Source organism: Motacilla alba, chromosome 8, assembly GCF_015832195.1.
Source record: "Motacilla alba alba isolate MOTALB_02 chromosome 8, Motacilla_alba_V1.0_pri, whole genome shotgun sequence".
NCBI classification, from domain to species: domain Eukaryota; kingdom Metazoa; phylum Chordata; class Aves; order Passeriformes; family Motacillidae; genus Motacilla; species Motacilla alba.
In genome coordinates this window covers 20,614,755-20,631,787 of record NC_052023.1, presented here as the reverse complement: position 1 = coordinate 20,631,787, position 17,033 = coordinate 20,614,755, and the positions used below count along the sequence as shown (strand labels likewise).

At 35.9% G+C, this 17,033-nt stretch overlaps 1 protein-coding gene across 2 annotated transcripts in view; it reads left to right on the top strand.

Annotated features, from left to right (window-relative positions):
• The window catches only part of VAV3 (vav guanine nucleotide exchange factor 3), a 147,428-nt gene that overhangs the window by 116,270 nt on the left and 14,125 nt on the right, over positions 1-17,033 (top strand). For both annotated transcript variants that reach the window (XM_038143683.1, XM_038143684.1), the window contains exons 20-25: positions 2,715-2,851; positions 6,522-6,587; positions 10,197-10,231; positions 11,974-12,090; positions 12,816-12,903; positions 16,028-16,157. In XM_038143683.1, coding sequence (XP_037999611.1) covers positions 2,715-2,851; positions 6,522-6,587; positions 10,197-10,231; positions 11,974-12,090; positions 12,816-12,903; positions 16,028-16,157 — 573 coding nt within the window. The remainder of the gene's footprint in view (positions 1-2,714; positions 2,852-6,521; positions 6,588-10,196; positions 10,232-11,973; positions 12,091-12,815; positions 12,904-16,027; positions 16,158-17,033) is intronic.

The following is a 17,033-nucleotide window of genomic DNA, read 5'->3' as shown; positions in this document are numbered from 1 at the left end:
CAGGTGCTGGTTTTTGTGTGTGGTGATAGTGCATGTCCATTGTGCTAGGCAGTGAGTATTAATAGCAATGACAATGCTGGGCACTAAGAACTCTTACATAGGCCAAAGACAACAATTGGATAGAATAGGTGGTAAAATTCCAGTAGAAAAATAAGATTTGTGTGTCACCATAGTAGAAACCAGCTATAGCAAGTAGATGAGCACTGTAGTTATCACAGTTTCTGTAGGCATTACAACAAACAAGTTTTAAGGAGGCTTCTGAAGCAAGATAATAAACTCCATTAAGGCTGTAACCCAAAAGCCTATTTAAATGATGGGATTATTTCTAGGGATGTCAAGAGGTGTTAGATCAAATCTTCCAACATTGTATCTGCCAAGGTAGCTTTGTAATCAAAATTGCTGTAGGATTTTACAGAATCAAGCGTACTGAATTACACCCAAGTATTCTGGGCATGGTATGTTTTAACAGGATTAATTCTGTGTTACCTTTTGAATAATTCTGCTGGTTGACACAGCACAATTTCTTCTTTTTTTCCATAGTTATCTTGCCCTGGTTTTCTGAGATGCCGATAATCATGATTACCAGAGGAATAGAAATACAAAGTACTTTTATTCATGTTTATGATCAATAACTTAAGCACTATAGTATCTTAAAAAACCACCAGGATTTTAATTGAAACGTACATGATTATTTCCTGAGCATATTCTGATGAGCTCAATCCAAGAGTGGGGTTTTAAGTATATTGTAGCTGCACACTAATAATGTGATAAACTTAATCAACAAATACATGGTTTTATAATGTGAATAATTTTCTGTGCATTTGTTTTGACTTCTGTGTATGTCTCTTAGATGAGTACCTGACAGTTTGCCCATCACATACACAGAACTATAATTCAGATTCTGATGGGGGGGGTTTCCTTCCATTAGGACAAAGTTGTCAGCTCTCAGTAGACACTTGTATGCAGCATTACTTGTGTTTGCCATGCAGTGCATGGAGCATTTGTTGGTGCTGAATCAGTATGTGAAAGCATGAAAGCCTTAAGTTAAGAAACAAAGTAATGCCTAGTATTTGCCTAAGTGGAATAATGGCTTACTTATAATTAGGTGCTCATTTTAAGGATGCCAGGTAACTTGCAGAAACAGTAAAAGTTAAGGTGTCATTTGGGTTGAGTAATGTAAGAGCTGGTATTACTTTGCTTAATATTTCATCAGCACTTAGGATTAGTATTTATTCATTAATACAGAGAGTAGTAATTATGGAAGGTGATCTCTTTAATGTTTTATACAATTTGGAGGAGATCGTGGATATTTGTGTTTGTTGCCACCTAAATTGCAGTAGTGATCTTGCAACAGAAATAAGTCATCTGTGGTCCTGCTGATCCTTTGTTGTTAGAATGGAGTTAATGATGACCTTGCAGTAAGAAACATGTTAAATATGGCAGCCCAGTGACCTTGTCTTTACAGCCTGTCACTCTTATCTGTAATTATTAATATATATGCTTAAAAAACACTTACTTAACCAAAAACTGTCTGTTTAGGATTTGAAATTGACATACCCACTTAATGAAAACGATTTTGAAAATCCCATGTTTAGTTAAAACCAGGAAAATTATTCTATAATTGTTGGTTTGTTTTTTTTTTAAGATAGAGGGAGAAAAATTAAAAATAGCTCTGTTGTGAAAAAATACTTTCCTTGGCAGAAATAGAGTGCAAAAATGTTTTTGTAAAAGCCTGTAAATCTTTAAAGTTGTTATGGAGTGGGTGGTGCTTCACTTGGTTTCATTTATTCTTATAGTATCAGAGCACACTCTTTCAGTGCAATACACTAGCATCCATAATGCTTAAAATATACTTTTTCTTTTGTTAGAAAGAGCTGTTAAAGTTATAAAAATGTGGGGTTACAGTATCTACAGTTTTATCTTCTGACTGAAGATACAGGGATTGCCCCCCATTTGATACACTCCTGTGCAGGATTCTTGAACTGTAGTTATAAACAGTGATTTAGTTCTTTGCACAAGCAGACAGAAGTGGGTTGCTCCCCTAAAAAAAAAAAAAAAAAAAAATCCCCAGCACAGCTTAGTTGTCTATGATGCAGTCAGTGTTGATGTGGAAGGACTAGTGTGCATCTAGAGCTCTTGTCTTGAAAATGAAACCTTGAGTTGATCCAGGCTTTGCTACAGGCACCTAGAAATCGTGCCATAACATGAAAATTAAAAAAAAAAAAAAAAAAAAAGTGTCGTGAGAAATCTAAGAGTTGTGATCCTGACTCTCCTGGCCATGTTCACATTGGCTGTAGGTTTTTGGTATTACCATTCTAAAGCAGATGAGATTATCCATATTGGTGTCTTCAACGCTAATTCATTGAAATCTTTGTCTTACGCTATAAAGATAGCCTTAATATTTGAACCCTGTGCAGAGCCAGGGGTGCACATGAACAGGGAAGAGTCTCCATAGGCATGAAATCAACTTTATCCCAAGAACAAAGGGGGATAGAGGTGTTTTTCCAAAGTAATTATTTTCTATTTGGTTGCGCCTGGTATAGTACTAAGTGCTAGTGCCTTAGTCAAATGCCTGCTAAAGACATAGTGTTTCTTTGCTTGATAGCTCTCATGGTTTTCAGATTCTGTAGATTGTCATGAAGTAAAAATTGATTCTGGCTTTTGGGATTTTTTTTCTGTTTATGGTATTTATTTTTAAGGGTTTTTTTTTTCAGGTTTACCAAAAATGCAAGTAATTCGGAGCTACAATGGAATCCCGCAGCCAGCAGCACAAGATGGGCCACCATTGCATATCCAGATTGGGGACACTATTGAACTCATCAGAGGAGATGCACACAGCTTATTTTGGCAGGTACTGTATCATTTAGCAAATGGCTAAATGTTCTGTTCATCCAGATAGCAACTTATTGATATATTGCTCTCCTCACTTTTTTTCTTCTTGAAAAACAACAACAACAACAAACTTCTTTGTGGTTTATCCAAATAATTGCCTAATACAACTAATTTTGCTTTTAAATTGCTGGTAGTTCTTATATAGTCCTATAATTTTAATTCTTGCAACCTTGAAGTGAACAAATCTGCAAGAACATGGCATTGGTGGCAATCCTAGTGAAATAATAAGAGTTAAGGAGAATGTTTGGCACAGAAAGCAAAGTTTTTGAATTTTCAGTGTCTGGTTCTTTAACAGAATATAAGTAAAAGCTATGTTGACAAAACCCAGTTAGTGACTATTAGATTTATAAGGGAGAGAAATAGCTCTGCGAAACAGAACCACACCTAAATTACTTGATGCTGGCTCAAGTCAGTTAAGGATAGGGGTTTTTATATAAACAGGAAAAGTATATTCTGTTGATGGCAAAATTTGCTGTCATGTGATTCACATCACTACTTTTTTTTCACATGACTACTCTTCTTAAATGAGAACTATAAACGTTGAAAATGCTGACTTGCATTCACCTTAACAGTAAATGCATTAAAGTGTCTCATTTTTCTTGATTGCTTTCTTAATTGTTTGTATTATTGGATACATAAAAATACAGCTAAATAGACCTATCAGGAGATTAATAGAACAAGAAGTGGAAAATATCTTCCTGATTTTCTTTTCTTTTTTTTTTTTTTTTTTTTTAAGCTATAATAAGGTAATGAATGTAATAAAAACTGCCTGGTCTATTTCATGAGTTAGGTCATACTTTTTCTTGTTTGTTTTGGCTTTTGTTTTTCTGGCTACAGTTAGGGTAGAATCTTCTTTAAACTCTTCAGGACAGGATCAGTGAACTCTTCCTATGTCACTGTATCATCCTGAACATTTAATTAGGGGAAGTAATAAACAATAGAATTACTTTATCTATTGAAAAAAAAAAGTAAATAGGTGTAATCAAACCTCCTTACCCCCTCCCAAAAAACCCTCCAAACCTAAAAACCAAACCAACTCCCCTCCAAAACCCCCCAACCTGTAACTTAGCAGACCATGGATATTTCGCTTCACTAAAAATAAATCTTTTCAAATGACAGAATTTGGCCTGGGTAGTTTTGTATGTAGGAGTTGGTTCTGAAAGGTCTAGAGTTCTGATCTGGAGAAGCATTTAAACCTGCTTTTGACTTAGGACTGGCTAGAAGCTAATCATCTGACTAATACAATTAGTACAAGCCAAAATTACTGCTGCCGTGTGGGACTGATTCTATTGCCGTGTTCATACACATCTGTCAACTCAATTTATTGGAAATTGTCTTAGAGGTTGTTTGTGATTATCATGCTCAAGAATTTAGCTAGAATCTCATTGTGTTTAACTAGCAGAAACCAGAAAGCGTGTTAGGCTTTTCCCTAGAAGCCTCAATAATAGATTTGAATCCTAATGGAAATTGTCATCTCCATTAGCATCATTCAGGAATTTTTTTCTCTCTTGTCACAGACTGCCTAATACAGATTTTTCTCAGTCTTTTAACGACTTCTACATTTAAAAATGCATATTAAGAAAGAGCCTGCAAAATGCAATTTATATTAAAATCTTTAATTATTCATAAGGGCTTTTAGGGTAACTTACAGCTGACCCACTAGACTAATATTACAATGGTTTTCTAAGTTGACCATTTAGAAATTCAAATGATTGTAATAGATAAGTATGTGTAGTTTAGGTTAAACTTTTTCATTCTTTACAGCACATCAAATAAATAGTACAGGTTACTAAGCAGTGCTTGAGCTGTAGCTGAAGTGTGGTCAAACATATCTTGATAGACATGTTTTGTTCAATGGCTGGTCTTATTGAGTGTGGTACCACTTGCTATTCAGGTAGGATTAGTATTGAAAATAAGTATCACTTGGATGGCAGACTGTTTCAGAGCTCTGCTTAAAATTAGGTCTGTTCTTGAGAGGGATTCGTGTTTCAGGAGTAAATAGAATATGTGGATACAAAGGGTAACTTCTATTCAAGCAGATGATGTCAAAGGGGGTAAGGAAGCTTTGCTGAACACAAGTTCAAATCTGTGAGATTGTCACTTGTTTGCACAGAATTATTTTCGTAAATATCACTGGTATAAAGCATTTTCAGCTTAAATAATGCCTATGTGCTTTCCCCTCTCCTCTGCTGCCTCTGCACTTCTCTGTATTTTTGGTTGAGGTGGTAGCTACTGTGTGTGATGAACTGCATAGTGTTCTCCTACAGAGAATGGTGCACTCACTTATTATGCTTAGGATAGCACCAATCAAAGAATGTTTTTATTTTTTTCATAAACCCTTGTTACTTTTTTACATTCATCTCCACTCTATTGAATTTTCGGAGCTCTATTTTTTGTGGAGGTATTATGATAGAATTACACATTTAGTGTTAAAGAAACAAAATGAACTGGAACCCTGAAGAAATTTCATGTGTGTTTGTGAAGGTTTTTCCCTTTTTAATTTTTTTATTTTGCAGGTATGCTATCAAAAATAAAGAAGAAATGTAATTTGTGTGCTTTTAATGATTGTAAAATACTTATGCCTAATCTCATTGTCAAATGCTGAGAGTGTGTAATATTTACAGTCAGTAAGTTGCATGTAAAGGAGGTGAAGTATTTATGTGCTTTTAAAAAATGAGTGAAACTAAAACATTTGTTTGCCTAAATACACACTTTGATGCCTTCATTTTATGAATCTGTTTTCAGGATTTTAGGTATGTGCTCTCCTCTACTCTGAAATGTGTCTTCACTGCCAAATATTACTACTAGGAATAAAAAGATGTTTCAAGGTGTTCTTAAAGAGAGCTTGGTTGGTGTTGAACTGAGTGTGAGCTGCTGATGCATGGATTTGTGATGGTCAGGTCACTTTTGGTGCTTAGAAGCTGGAGTAAATTGGTGCTCCTGCCACTCTGGGAGGGCAGCCATGGTGGTGCAGGAAAGGCTCAGTTCAGGCCATGCTGGATGCATTTCTGCCCCTGGTCTCCCCGTTGTGTGGCTGCATCTCCAGCATGTCAGCACACCACAGTCAGGGAGTCATCTTTAATTCTGTTAGTGTTCCCCTGCCCAGTCGATTTCCACTGACGTGCGTCACTTACGGAAACGCTTAACGTTGGCTGTTGGATCACAAGCTCTGGACTCCCGCTGGAGTTTGGTCCCTCAGGTGCTGCAGCCACTGCTGCACAGTGGGGTAGTCATTTTGGGGATCTGCAAGGTTGCAGGTGGCAGCTTTCTGTAGAATGCCAGCTGAGGAGGAAGTAACTTGAAAAGAGATAATTAACATTAATGAAGATATCAGACACTGGCAGACGTTGACAGAACTGGGAATCACATCGCAGTCTCTGAGCTCCCTTCTTGCCTCTTATCTCTCAGAGCTTTCAGATCTATCAGTTATAATTATTACTTAATTATATTAAAACCCCAACAAAACAACAGCAAAACCCACAGAAACATTGAGCAACACTCTATTAGAACAGCATTTTATTTTAAAGACACTTGTCTTTAAAATTTACTGTCCTAAATCCCTGGGTGTGTATTATTATTTACTGTTAATCCCAATTATGTCTCAACAATGGATTTTTTTTTTTTTTTAGGGAAGAAATCTAACAACAGGAGAGCTTGGATTCTTCCCAAGTGATGCAGTAAAACCTAGCCCATGTGTAAGTACAATTATTTAGTTCTGTTTGCCCCCTTACTGGAAAACTGCCAGTTTGTTTGTTCATCAAGATTAATTTCATCTTACAAAAATAATATTGTTTCTAGTTCCTTGCTGCTTTCATGGTGAGTTCAGGATTGCTTAAAGTAGAGAGTTCTAATACTTTTGGTTATTGAATGTAAGTAGGACATACCAAGAAGACAAGTTTGATAAGCAGGTTTCACTTTTGGGAATATTAATAAATTGAACTGTCTGAAGAGTTTCCAGAGTGTAGATCAAATACATTTTATGTGAAAGTGCACTTTGTTCCTTCCCCAGCAGGAAGGTGAGAATGCTGTGGCTCTAATCTATTCCCCAGTCACTTTGGGTTAGAGAGAGGGATTACAGCCTAGGTAGTAAGTTTAAAAATTGTAAAACTAATATAAAACTTTGAATTCTGACTGCTTGATAAATTTTCTTTTTTTCTTTATGTTCTTACCTGTCTTTATTTCGCACAAGAATCTTCTCAGTCTAGAAAAGTTTGTGAAAGTAATAAGAAAAATAATTTTATAATATGTACTCAAGACTTTTATGTACAGATGTGATGATGTATTAATATACTATGTACTTGCTCTTTCTCTGCCCCCTGTAACACTGTGCATCAGATTACTGCCTTTCTTTGTTGAGGTTAATTGATAAAAACCCACAAACCCTGTAATGAATCCTAGTCCTTACTTTGCTTTAAGGTAGTTTTCACTTACTTTAACCTGATTCTCAACAGTTTGACTTATTAATATAATTGCTTTTGTTACATCAATCAAGATATGCCACTTCAGTGGCTTTTGTAAGTAGGTGGGGTCAGCTCTTAGTAGCTGCTTTTTGATATATCTTTGGGACTTACTGTGCCTTAGTTTCCAGAACAAGTATATATGAGATCCTAAAGAGTATTAAGTATGTTAAAATGCCATAAGACATCTTTAATACCCTATATTTCCAGGATTTTGTTTGAAGAGGAACACGCAGACTATTTGTAGGTACAAGTTGTGTTAGTTTGGGTGAGAGGACAAATCTGAAATAAAGATGAAATTATTGTGTGAATTTAGCTGTCATCCCTCCACCCTTTGCTTATTGTTAAATTTGTGAATTTCCCACCCACCCCTTGCTTATTATTCAAGGGTGGATTTCCCATTCCATGGTGTCCCTGTCAGTGACCCCATCAGTCCTTGCTCAGTCATTGACCCCAGCTGTAGCAGCACTTTTAGGAATCACTATATACTTTAAAAGCACTGGCAGTGTAATATCTGAAGTTAGGAAAAATACTGCTGGGATGTTATGTAGGTAACATCTCTTTCTGATGGTAAAGCTTTCTACTAAATTTAAAATATACTATTTAGAGGAGTATTGAAAATAATGCAGTTTTACAGAATGAATAAATACTATTCATGCAATGTTACCAACTGGTGTCATGATCAGAACAAAAAGATAAATTGATGCTTCACCACTGTTAACTTGGAAGGATGAAATATAAACATCTTATTATGATAAACGATGCAGTTAAAGATACTGAAACATCAATCAGGTTTTAAACATGCTATAACTTTTACTGTTATTATTAAGTCTAACAGTCTTTACAACCATCTGATATAAAAATGCCCAGAAACAGCATAAAATCCATATATCAGAAGACTTTAGGAATGAATATTGAATGAAAAACTGCTGAGCTCCAGAATATCTATATTCCAGACTTCTCACAGATGTCCCTATAAACAATTTTTTCCCTTTAAAATAAGTAGTATATGTCAGCAGACATTTTATGCACTACATGAGTAATATCTGTTTCTTCCTAGCTGTCCTCCATTTTTCTGTAGAGGCATTGAAAACATAGCACAGCATGAGCCAAGAGTTTCTGGAATAACATTTGATTTTATCCTCTTTGTGCCAATGAACAACACTCATTACATGAATATATTTGTCCATTCAAAATTTACAAAAGCAACTACTCATCTATCCTTTAACTGCTCTGGAGGATGAACTTAAACCATGTTTGAATTTTTATATCCTTTCCAGTTTATTAGCACTGCTAAAAATACTGAAACAAATTCAAAATATTTAAGGATATCTTGCGACATGTAAAAGCTTGGTAATTTTTGAAATTGTGGCCTTGAAGTGTCATCAGGTTGATAGACCGAAACATTTCTCTTAGGAATTGTTTGTCAGCATTTACGTAGTCCATTAACTTTCTGCCAGGTCTGCCCACTGGAAGCAGAGCTGCCTGAGTAACCATCAGCACTTGCAGGGATGGGCAAGGCCAGTGCTGCTGCCAGGGTGACACCTGGCTCTCCTGGGTGCCCTGCACTCCTGCGGGGCTCACGTGCTGCCAGCACTGCAGATGCTGCTGTGGAAAGAGCCCTTGTCTACACTCTTTGGGAATAATGCGTGTTTCCTTTTTCTCTCTCAAGAACTAGACTAAACGACTGTTTAATACTTGTTTAGATTTACTGCTACACAAGCCAAACACGTGAGCCTGATTTTATCACGGAGAACTTTAATGTGTTCCACACTGAAGTTTATTTCAAGGTCAAGTCTAGAGACTTGATAGAGATCCTGGTTGATACCTGAGGTCAAGACAGTGGGAATTGTAATTGATTGCAATTCAATGAATTTAAGTTTATAGGCCTTCGTAATATTTTCCTGACTTGATTTGTTTTTGGAAGTCTCTTTTGGTTACATTCCATATATCATGAATAAAAAAATTCGAGAAGAATGTTACTGTAATTTCTTCTCTATTAGACACCAGAAAATAAAACATTCGTTAGTTTTACTTGAAGGAAAAACACCCAAAACATTCTGCTTACCTAAGAATATGTGACCTTAAGTTATAAGTGTGTGAGATTTATGTTAACCTTTCATTAAAATCCATTTTTCAGCACCGTGCATTTTCACACACTGTTTTAGAAGAGTAGGGTAATACTGAGTTTTCACACACTAATAGGAGATGATACTGTGCCTCTTGTGCATGAGTAAACATTATCTGTTCATATGTTTGTGTACATGTAACATCCATTTTGTAAGCTGATTGCAGTTTAATTTTTAAATTTAATTTCAGAATCAAATGACATGCTTAGCAAGATACAGTACAACAGCTGCCCAAGTGAAATAAAAAGGAATGAATGATGTCATGTGGTAGAAGTTGTGGATATCCTCAGGTCTCTGAAGATTACAGAGCATATTTCCCAGTGGACAGTCTAAGGCCACACACTCCTGAATACATGAAATGGGCTTTATACATTACTGTAAATTGGTTGCATGTTTTAGTGCACTTTTCTACAATACAGAGCACTGAGCTATTTTGTGTATGAAATTTGAATATAGGCACTGTCAGAAAAGCTTTGTTTGAACAGTTCTGTGAAGTAAAAATACCCAAAACAAACTGTCACAGGAGAAAGAGCTTAAAATATTCTGTACTACTTTCAGAATGATATGGAATATTTGTCCTTTATTATAACTACCATTAAAGAAAATAGACTTGTGGACAAATTAGATCACCTGGATTTTGATAGTTTAATCAATCTGTTATCTGGTTTTTAGGAAAAAAAATCTTGATCCTCATTTTCTGTACCTTTTGATGTCTTAGGTTCCTAAGCCAGTAGACTACTCTTCACAGCTGTGGTAAGTCTCTGTCTTTTCTTAAAAGAATCTCTGAAAGAAGCAGTCACAGAAAGCAACTGTGTTTACTGCAATTTAAATTATATTGGTTTAACCTTTCCAGGCTTCAGAAGGAGACATTATGTAATGGTTTGGGAAAGCAACACCATGTGTTGCCTAAAAGCGTTTCTGATATAATGAAGTGCTTAATGATTGTGATGTTTTGTTTACAAGTCTGTGGCTGCACAGCCTTAGTCCCAGAGGTCTGAAATAGAACAATAAGAGATGATTATAATATGAAGCATGGAAGCATATCTTACATGTTGAGTGAATAAAGGAAGGAATAATGTTAAATACGGCTTGTATCGTGAATAATTCTGCATTTCCTTAAAAACCCCCACCAACACTGAAGCTGTAGAGATACAGGTGGCACCTGGGGATATGGTTTAGGGGTGTCTGTGGTGGTGCAAGGTTGATGGTTGGACTAGATGAATCTTGGCAGTCTCTTCCAACCTTGATGATACTGTGAAAAAGATGGTGGATCAGAACTGCTGAACCACTGCTGCTCTGGGTTTATGAAGTGTGTGAACTCTTTCCCACAACTCAGCAAAGACATGGTGGCTCTGAGAGAGCAGAGTAAGCATCACTTGTGTTCTTTCACTGATTTTATGCCTTGCCATTTAGACATGAGTTCTGACTTCCTCTTAACTTGCCAAAAGTGAAATTAGGATCACACTTAAACAAATACTGATTTTTCATAACAAGCGAAGTAAAATGTGTATTATTTAAAATTGATATTTGAATTGATTTCTAGCATTTGATCTATTTATAATTTTGTTAGAAGAAAGCATATTACTGGATTTTTAATAAAGAACAGTTTTTTTACTTAAAGCTCCTTTCTAATTGGTTGTGATATATTGGTGTGAAATTTTACATAGTGGTGGTCTGTAGTGGTGACAACCTTTGTAAAATGGTAAGATAAGCATAATTTCCCTGGAAGCTATGTTATTTTCTCCAATTAACAGTTTAACCTCTGGTTTTGCAAATGAGTGTCTGCTGACAGGCTCTCATAATGTCCTACACAAACCACAGGGCAGAGCAAGGGCACAAATCTGCTCATGCAGCCAGGCTGCAGAATCAGTGATTTGTTTGTCTTAGCTTTCAACACTTGGCATCAGCTTTTTCAAATTTGGGTTGTTTAGGCTGATTTTTTTTTTCTCCCCTCTGGATGTTGGGTATACCCATTCCACTTCAGCCTTTAGAGGTTATGCATAATTATGAAACTAAATAAAATACTGTCTTGCGTAAGTACCAAATTTTCATATAGATCTTTTGTTGACCTGATTTACCTCTGGTGGCTGCTTTTCCATTGTGATGCAATAAATCTCCCTAGAACTCAGGGAGTTTCAAAGGTTCTGGACCACTGTTGTATTGCTTCTCTTGCAGCATATGATGCAGATAAACCAGCTGGTTTTATGAACTTTTCAAGCCAGTAGTCATTCAGCTAATGCTTGGGCTTGAGCACTTTCCTTAGCAGACATTGTATTCAACATGCATATAAGTACTTTTCTAATTAGGAATTCCACAACCCCCAGCTGTGGAATTATTTCATGTTTTATTCTTCATTCAGAAATCTGGAAATGGTGTTCAGTTGCAACTGATATATTTTTAGTCCTCATGATATGCAGAATATTTTTCCCTCTCTATTGCATATTTAATAGACCTTTGAAAAAAATCATGGGCAATTTTTATTTTCCTTGTTACAGGTTTGCAGGAGCAATGGAACGATTGCAAGCAGAAAGTGAACTAATTAACAGAGTAAACAGCACTTACCTGGTGCGGCACAGGACCAAAGAATCAGGAGAATATGCAATTAGTATTAAGTAAGTGGAAGTGGATTAAGAATGCCTCAGGAAAGTTTTCCTGTTCTCATTTTTTTCTAGATAGTATTTGAAATAAATATAGAAAAGAAACCACTGTTTCTATTATATAATTATGAGTATTTTAAATAAATATAGAAAAGAAACCACTGTTTCTATTATATAATTATGTGCACCCTTGAAGAGAGTCAATATAGAAAAACCGAAGTTGCTGTCAAAAAATACCAAGGATTTATAGAAGGAAAGAAGCAGTGGTTTTATAATGCTGATGTAGCAAATTGAGGCTACAAAAATAAAGGTTGAGCACGTTGGAGAAGAGTAAGCATTGTTTGCAGTACAGTGAGATCTGTTTCATTGGCTTTGGTGAGAACTCAATGCCCTTTGCATCTCAGACTATTCAGTAAAATGTGGTTTTGTACATTTTTGGGTGCAAATAATTGTTTGTTTTTATGTTGTTGATCAATATGAATATAAAAGCAGGAAGTACATGGGAATTCCCAATTAGAATAAGCAGGTAGCGGGGACTTTTTTCCTGATGACAGATACTTCTTTAGCTGTACTTTAATAAATATGTTTGGTTGATTAGATGTCAACTTTGTTTTGGCACAGATATACATTTTGTCTTAAGAATTTATGTGTGTGGTGTTCTAGGGGCATGCCCGCAGGTAATTATTGATTGTGTCTGATTAAAAACACATTTATATTCATAAGTTATTCATTGCCCACAGGTACAATAACGAAGTGAAACACATCAAGATTTTAACAAGAGATGGCTTTTTCCACATTGCAGAAAATAGAAAATTTAAAAATTTAATGGTAAGCATTGATTAGCTTTTTAACATTGTGAGATTTTCTTTGCAGCTGTTTCTGTTAGAGAGAGCTACTTTGGTTTACGAAATTCCAGAAAGCTATGTGAGTGAAAGATCTGAATTGTGTCCACTCCTGCTGATAGAATAATTTTTTATGTTTATGTTTTTAGCTCTAAGTGATAAAATTATGTGCTTAAGTCTACACATTTATTGTTAGGACTGGACTGTGTCCCTTGTAGTGAAGGGGAAGAGAGGAGGCATTTGAATCCCATCCATCAGCCCACTCTGGAGTTAGGCTGAATCTGGAAAGGAGAATTTGATATCTTTGGAGAGCTTGGTTTTTAGGAATCAATTGGATTAAAATTTATGCAGCAGCCTTCCTGCATGCATACTCAAGTATGCGAAAATGCTAAATAAAAATTAATACAAAACAAGAGCAGGGAGAAGCCTTAAAACCAGGAAGCCTTAGAAATTATTTTAGTTTAACCACTGATACTCTGTAAAACACGAGCATCCTAGAAGTGGGGAGAGATTAAATGATAATCCGTAAATGCTCATTAGAACAGGAAGAACATCAGTTTCTTGATGAAGAATGCACCAAGCTGTTTTTGTGCTCTCATCTTCATTTCACACTTACTAGCCGGTGAGTTGTTTAGTTTTAGGGCTGGGGACCCTGAGATCTTTTCATTGTTTAGCAGCAGAAATTATGGTGTTGCTCACATACAGGAGGAGGTGGTTGCTTAGTCTGTGAACCCTCCAAATGATTAGTTGGAAACTGATCTTGGCAAAACTCGTCAGCTGGAGTGCCACGCTGCCAGGTTTCTTCTTATGGCAGTGGTGCAGTTTAATGCACTGGTTCCAAAGTAGAGCAGAAATATAAATAAAGGACCAAGTTGGATGGAAAATGAGCAAACAGAATATGCATTGCATCACAGAATTGAGGGGACAGAAGAAATTTCTGGTGTAAGGACCTCACTGCTACCAACTTGGCCTTGCTAACATTCAAGTAGGAAAGAATTATTTTATAATACAGATTTAGGGTATTATGAATTCTGCCCTTGAGAGTTAAATACACAAGTGGTGTGGTGTTTGTACATGCTGTGAAACAACTGCTTTGTTCTGGATAGATGCAAGAGAAACAGTAACAGTGTCTTAAAGAAAAGAGGAACAAAAGTTTGAGTAGAAGTGGGAGCAGAAGAGAGACAAAGGCAGCATCCATGGAAATGTTAAGTAGTGATCTGCAGTGACACAGCGTTTTGTACTGCTTTGGAGGGGGAAAAAGTAGCAGAGTTCTTGTGTCTGCTTTTCATAGTACATTTGAAAAACTTCCACCAGAGTAATTAAAATGTGCTGAGTGTGTAGAGCAGGGTGCAGTGAAAGGTCAGTTTGGCTGCTGCTGTGAATCAGGGTGATGTGACAGGCTCCTGAGGAGCCCCATCCATGCTGGCACGGACTGCTTAACTCACTCATCTGTTGGTAAGCTTGCTACTGTGATTTGGGCAATTCATGTTTTAGAGGCCAGTTGTCAGTCAACTGTTTTCATGGAATAATGGAATTAAAACCTAAGCTTTAAAAGTAACTGAATCTGTGACATGAAATTATTTTTTTCTTTTCCTCTGTTTAAAACCATTTTACTTATTTTGCCAACAAACATCATCTGTCCATTTGGAATTCTAATTGCTTTTACCAAACAACACAATTCTTAAAGACTTAGACTGCGCAAAAAGATAACAAGAGTTTCATTCTAATTATATTCCATTTATCCAGATATCCTACTTTGAATGCTACTTACTTACAAATCACACACAGTATTGTTGTGGTAATTTGAATGTCTGGATATTCAGTGATGATATGGGAGTAAATTCATTGCTGATGTTCCAGTTTGTATGATGTGCTGATATCAAACAGCAAAGCCCAAAGAGTTCTTAGTATCGCTGATGTAGGCTATTATAGACTAAACATTTTGGTAGCTTTTTGTGGTGCTGGATGTCTTTTGTTTGTTTTGGTTTGTTTGCTTGTTTTTTTTGTTGGGGTTTTTTTTCACAGAAGGAAATTATTAAACACAGTATGATCTCCTAATTTTGGCCTAAGCTTGGCTTGGCCAACTCTGATTTTGCAAGTGTAAATGTAAATTAGTGGAATGAAGTGAAGGGTTTACAGTAAATACATTGCTTTGTGCTTGCGTTTCTGAAGAGTGAAATCCCCCATTTGAATGGATCAATTGAAGTACATTTGCTTTGAATTGTCCAGTCACTTTTAATCTTCTTCTAGCTCTGTGTACGAACGATGTGATATTGAGATTTCTAGGGCTAATTCAAATGTAACAGAAAATGGCAGGGGTTGAAGATCAAAGGAATAGCATGAGCTGTCATATTTTTGATGGGTGTGGCCTTCTTTGGAGTAGGAATTTGAGTAACTTGTCTTTTTGGTTATGTAAACTATTTCCGTGATTCTTTTGATTTACATATGTGAATTTTTGCATATATGCGTAAAATATTGCTGTGTGTGGCTATGAATGCTTATATAGATGCACACACACAGAGACAATGAAAGTTTTGGATTGGGCACAAGGAGAATGTGAAATACTGGATTTTTCAATCAGTGTGCACTGTCTGACACCCCCCAAGCCTGCCTTGCCTTGGAAGTTTTACATCATCTGAGTATCTGCACATTAAGTCACTGTTAACTTACAAGCCACGTGCTTTATTTCAGATCTGTGTACTTACAAATACTTGTGTAGATAAACATCATTTATTATTGCAAAAGAGTTTTGAGAAAACAGGGACATTTACCACTCCATCCTTAGCCAGCAGCTGACCTTGCCTTCTGCCTGACCCTAGAAAAGCCAAGCCATACTCAGCCTGACTTAAAGAAGCAGCAAATGTTGACTCTGACAAAAAGATTTTACTTAGCTGATTTTTGGGGTGTCTTTTCTGGTTTGTTTGTTTTGTTTAAATTTTTTAAGTGGCAATATGAAAGCTAGTACTTTATATTTTAAAAAATAACCATGTTCTATGGGATGTATTGTAAAATAAGGTTACCTACATAATAAAGCTGCCATTGACTGTAACCAGAATGCTGAATGGTATGTGATTTCAATTTCCAATACAAGTCTTTTTCCTTTCTGAAAGGAACTCGTAGAATACTACAAGCACCACTCTCTCAAAGAAGGTTTTAGAAGTCTGGATACTACTCTTCAATTTCCATACAAAGAATCTGAAAACTCGGTGGGACAGAGGAGTAACAGAACAGGTGGCAATGGTGAGGATTATAAATTCTTGTGGATTACTTTCTGTCATATATATATATGTGTGTGTGTGAATGTGTATATATATATATATATATATATATATATATATACACACACTAAAAGGACAAGGTACTTGAAGCATTTTCATCTTCCATTTTTGACATATAACCAATTACTATAGCATTGCTTTTAGCTATGATTTTTGGAAGCTAAGCAGATTCGAGTCTGCCAGGAAATTTATAAACATGTCTAGCAAGCTTGTCTTCCTGCCAAACTTAAAATCTCCCTGATATTCAAAAATTCTATTAGACATGCTGGTGAGAGATTAAACTGCATCTTGCCTAGTTTCTTAAGAAATTTGCATATGTGCAGCTACAAGTGTTAATATCTGTGAAAATTTCTAATCCTTAAAAGGAGATTTAAATAAATCAGTCTTGTAGCGTAGCCCTATGAAGTAGCATCTCAGTAATACCAAATAATTGTGTAAAAAAATAGATTTCTTATATCATAATTATTTTATGCATGTTTTTTAACACTGAATGTTTATTAGAGTTCCCTTACTAAGTTTCAAAAGTTAATGAACTGCTGTCCAATGTAAAATAGCAGTTAAAAAGTTGTGAAGTTTAGAGATAAGCTGAGAAGGCTTGCAATCCATATGCTGTCCTTTATTTAAGCGAATTACAATTTAAGTGGAAGTTAGCATGATTTTTAGGACATGGAAGGTTCAACGTTAATGATAAAACCTACCACGTGACTGGCCTCTGGAAAATATATAATGTTTCTGTCAAAGAGCAAATATTAGATTTGCTGTTCTGCAGTCATTGGCTGCATCTTTGTACTTCTGGAAATAATAAGAGGAAAATAAAAATTAATGGGCGTTTTATCAA